This window comes from Gavialis gangeticus, unplaced genomic scaffold (assembly GCF_001723915.1).
Source record: "Gavialis gangeticus isolate Ggan-Ray unplaced genomic scaffold, GavGan_comp1, whole genome shotgun sequence".
NCBI lineage: Eukaryota > Metazoa > Chordata > Crocodylia > Gavialidae > Gavialis > Gavialis gangeticus.
The window spans coordinates 264,420,511-264,425,272 of NW_017729032.1; the positions used below are offsets into that span (position 1 = coordinate 264,420,511).

General features: G+C 41.3%; 1 protein-coding gene across 1 annotated transcript in view; it reads left to right on the top strand.

Moving 5' to 3' along the window:
- TOMM70 (translocase of outer mitochondrial membrane 70) overlaps positions 1-4,762 on the top strand; it is a gene marked incomplete at its 5' end in the record, with an annotated part of 44,677 nt that overhangs the window by 21,470 nt on the left and 18,445 nt on the right. The window contains 2 exons of the mRNA XM_019523739.1: positions 2,028-2,154; positions 3,997-4,106. Coding sequence (XP_019379284.1) covers positions 2,028-2,154; positions 3,997-4,106 — 237 coding nt within the window. The remainder of the gene's footprint in view (positions 1-2,027; positions 2,155-3,996; positions 4,107-4,762) is intronic.

Genomic DNA, 4,762 nt, shown 5'->3' on the forward strand with positions numbered 1-4,762 from the left:
CCCTACAGCAAGGATGTGGACAAATTGGAGAGTCCAGGGGAACATAACAAAAATGGTGACAGGGCTGAGGGACATGACATGAAATGTTATGAGAAAAGACTGACGGAACTCGGCTTATTTAGTCTAGTAGAGAAAAGGAGACTGAGAGGGGACTTAATAGCAGCCTTCAACTGCCTGAAGGGAGGTTTCAAAGAGGATGGAGCTAGACTGTTCTTAGTGGTGGCAGATGACAGAACAAGGAGCAACAGTTTCAAGTTGCAGCAAGGGAAGTTTAGGTTAGATATTAGAACTCTCTCACTAGGAGGGTAGTAAAACACTGGAACGGGTCACCCAGAGAGGTTGTGGAATCTCCATCCTTGGAGGTTTTAAAACCCAGCTAGACAAAGCTTTGGCTGGGATGATCTAGTTAGGGATGGTTTTGCCTTGAGCAGGAGGTTGGAAGAGATGACCTCCTTAGGTCCCTTCCAATCCTAGTTTTCTATGATTCTGTTTTCTATGAAAGTTAGACCTTGAAAATGTGTGCCAGCTGGAAATGGGGGGTGTTGGATAACAAAATATGCCGGTTAATTGAGGGGCCTGGGCCACCGCTTCTCCTGCCACGTGTGTGGCATCCCACTGCCCCTCCTGCCACATTGCCACCCCTCCCACAGGCCCCACGGGACAGGGAGGCGGGCCCTGCACAGCCTGTTATGCCCCTGGGCTGTGGGGGCTCGGCAGTGCAGGCTGCTTTGCCCCATGCCTCAGGGGCTCAGAGAAACTGGAAGTGCCACAGTGGGTACTTCCACTTCTAGTTTCACTTTATCTTACAAGCCGGCATGCCAGTTAATTGAGCATGCCGGCTTGTAAGATGCCAGTTAACAGAACTTTTACTGTATTTAGATTTAAATTTAATGCTTAGATTTATAATAATGTGATAATTTGATAGTTCCATGGACTTTGCTCTTTAATTATGCCTTGGTTTTTGCCTCTGGGCCAATCAGCAGAAAGGGGTAGGACCTAGCCAGAGCCCCAGAGCCAGTGAATGGCAAGGGGCTCACTGCAAAAAGACCACAAAATCAGGTCCACACTCTGCAAGTGGCTTGCAAAAATCCCTTTGCCTTGCCGTGATTTAGGTAGGTTCCTACATGTTGGCTCCTATCGTGCCTTTAACTGCACATGTACAGGGGACCTAGGATGTAGGTAAATGTTTACATGAACTTTACACATAAGTTACTGATGGGCTTCTCCCTGTCAGCTCAGCCCATACAGTCTTTTTAGAAGTAAGCTAATTCTTTTGCCTGGATCTATTCTTCAGAATTGTGATTGAAGGTCAAATTCCGGAACTGTCAGCCGTATGCGTCTGAGAGACTTAGCTTTGCATTCTGAAGTACAGGTTGGGACTGGATGGTTAGAAACATCTTGAACTGAAAGCTGAGTAAATTTGGTGGAACAGTTACAAGGGAGAAACAAATACAGCTCTTTCTTTAACAAATATTAATAAAGGAGTGTCAATAGATAAACACTTTATAGGCATAAATGATTGATTGAGATGAGGTTCCTCCTTTCTGGTTATTTTAAAGTTCTCTTTTAATTTTGATTTTTCCAGGTGGAAGTTGAAATCCCCATGTTTAATAGCATAGCCCATCACTAGTCTACATTGTCGCATCCTTGTGAAGTAATTGGATACGTAGTTCTAAATGCTTTACAAAAAATAATCTAGCTACTTTTTGTTTCAGCTTCCTCCTTTTTTCATCTATTCCTGTCTTCCTGTCCACCATTCTCTTGTGTACAATTTCCAACCGTTCACTCTCTCCAGGAAACTCCTTTCCCATTTCTTTGCTTTTTTTACTACTGGCTCTCACTGATGGCCAGCAACTTTATCCCTAGTGAAAAATGGGTGCAGGTAGTTGGAAGCCAGGAGGAGGAACTAGCACTGGGAGAACTGCAACTAAAAGTGACTCGATGGGGTTCTGAATGGACAAAAAATAGTTATTAGTGTTTTTAGAGCGAATAGTATACCTCAAATCTGGTTGTTCTTGTACCTGCAGCAAAAATGGAAAGAGGTGGCACAAGACTGCACAAAGGCTGTTGAACTTAATCCTAAATACGTGAAAGCACTCTTCAGACGTGCAAAGGCACATGAGAAACTAGACAACAAGAAGGAATGTTTAGAAGGTGAGTGCTTCTATGTATGGGAGTAACAAGAGTATAATGAGACAGAAGCTTTGGGGATGATAAAACTCCTGGGTTTGGTCTTATTTTTAAATATAGTGGGGCAGAGCTACTTCATTAAAAGCTACCACGGGTAAATTTCTTTCTTCGGTCAAGTTATTCTAAAACCAGGTGCATCTCTGTCAGTGAACAGTTGGTTCAGGTGTAAAGCAGTAGCACTGCTCAGAAATTGGCTCTTACTGCATCCATCTGTTACATTCAGGCTTCAGTAAACCATCTGCATGTCAGTGCAAGATACATTTTAGTTATCAGTTTAGCCCATTATTTAGCTGTAAGTCATTCTAGCATGATGCTGTGACAATTTTTTGCTTCTCTGCCCATTCTGGGGGAGCCAAATGGTCTTAAAACTGGGATGCTGGGGGACATGAAAAGAACGATTTGATTAAGGTAATTTAAACCTCTGGTCCTGTGTGTTAAATAGATACCAACTTCATGTTTGTCTGAATTCTTTTGCTTGGTTATTGCTTATAGCAGCTAAAATGACTAGACTGGATAAATTGGCTGGGGTGGGGGGTGGTATGTGATGTCAGCTTTGTGCCTTTGACAGGACTTGATTTGTTATACCCAACATCAGTGAGGGGAACATTGATTCAGTCAAGAAAATGTGATTGCAGAGGAAGATTCCAGGGTTTGATTATTCAATTAATTGGTGTATTTCAAGTTGTCCCTAAATCATTTCTGCACTGTAGTCCTGCTGTTGTATGATTATAAGAAAAATGAAATTCTCAATTATACTAATACTCACTTACCAGTGAGGAGAGGAACTTTGTGATGGAAGTCTTCTTTGAAATCCTGTAGGATTAAAGCAACTATAATACGAGGGGCTCATTGCAGTAATCAGACTAACACACTTTCAGAGATTATTCGGTTTCAAAAGAACAGAATTTGACTTCCACACTTAATGCAAATGACATTTCAGGCCTTTTTGAGTTTTATTGGGTGGTTTTAAATCTATTGTGAATGGGGCAGAGTCTTGAGGAAGGGCAGAGGATGAAAGATTAAACAGGGCATAGGGAAACCTCTTTTCAATATCTGTATGCAATGTTTATAGTAAAAAAAAATCACCCTTCGAATGGAAGGACGTGGGGAAAAGAAGATGGTGCAGAATGAGGTGGTGTAACTGTTTGGGCCCCCTTCAGGTGTTAATCCCATTTAGCAGCAAGCCAGTGATTCTAATGTCAAAAACAACTCTTGGTGTTGAGGAAGCACCGAGCTTAGGTGGAAGTGATACCACATGAACTAATACTAGTGAGGCAGAAACAGGATGGTGAGGTTTCTTTAAACTTGGTGTCTTTCCCTGGCACAGAGGGGGCAGTACAGGTTGAGTTTGGAGCAGGTGGAGAAAACTGAAAAATGGGAGGGCTGGACTGGGTAGGAATTTGGAAAGGTTAAAAAAAAAAAAAAAGGCAACAATTTGGGCCCAGTCCCAAAATTGAAATTTCTTTTTAGCATTTGTTTTCCTGATCCTAGTTGCTGTCCCAGGTAAGCTTCAAAGTGAGCACCTTCTTTGGATCAGCAGTTGAAAGAGGCCCTTTAGGTGCAGGTTTTTTGTCTGTAGACAAGACAAGATGATTTCTACCTACTTTATCACAGTGCTTTGGGAGAGGAGGAGGCCTTGCACACATACCTGTTTAGAAGTGAACTGAAAAATTAAGCATGTCAAGTGAAGACTTTCACTCTATGAAGCAGGTGTTTGGGAGTCCTCAGTGTGACTTATCACAGCAGTTGTTTTTGCTTAAAAGGCTATTTTAATTCTTATTAACCATCTTTTCTTTGTTTCCGTAGATGTCACTGCAGTCTGTATTTTAGAAGGTTTCCAAAACCAGCAAAGCATGTTATTAGCTGATAAAGTTCTAAAACTCCTTGGAAAAGAAAAGGCTAAAGAGAAATATAAGGTAGGCCTTGGAAGATAAGTGATGGTTCTCTTTCCCCCTAAACACATTTTTGTACCCCAAAAGCACTGATAGTTGGTGTTCTGTGGTATTTTTTAATTTGAGCTGCTTAACATGGTCAGTAGTTTATAATAACAGTTGAGATGATCATTATTAGATTATGCTGCTGTTTTACTGATGCTGAGATCTGTAAGAAGATTTTTTTTAAAGAAAGGACATCAATGGTCTTAAGGTGCTTTTTACACCTTACTGATTTGAGCAGTATGGTTTGGCTGTTTCATCTTAGACTTTAACACATTGACTTATACAATTCAGTCTAGTTTATGTCTGCACAGGAGATGCCCTGCATCTGATGTGGAGTCATAATTAGGGCTTTCATGGAATTAAGACATGATGGGAACTATCTTAGGGCTTTTCATGCAATGTTACCAGCAGTCACTTCATCTCAGTTTCTGTTCTGTCATGTGCTGTTAGAAAGTGAGCTCTCAGTATGGTGCCTTCCGGGATAGGGAGGGCTCTCAGTGGAGAGAAGAGTGGTTGTGATCAGTTCTGTTCTATTCTGTTCTGTTCTGTGTGATTACAGTCATCTTTAAAATATGGAAGAACATGGAGGTACTTACAAGTTTTGTTCTTGATTGATTTTTTTTTTTTTTTTTTTA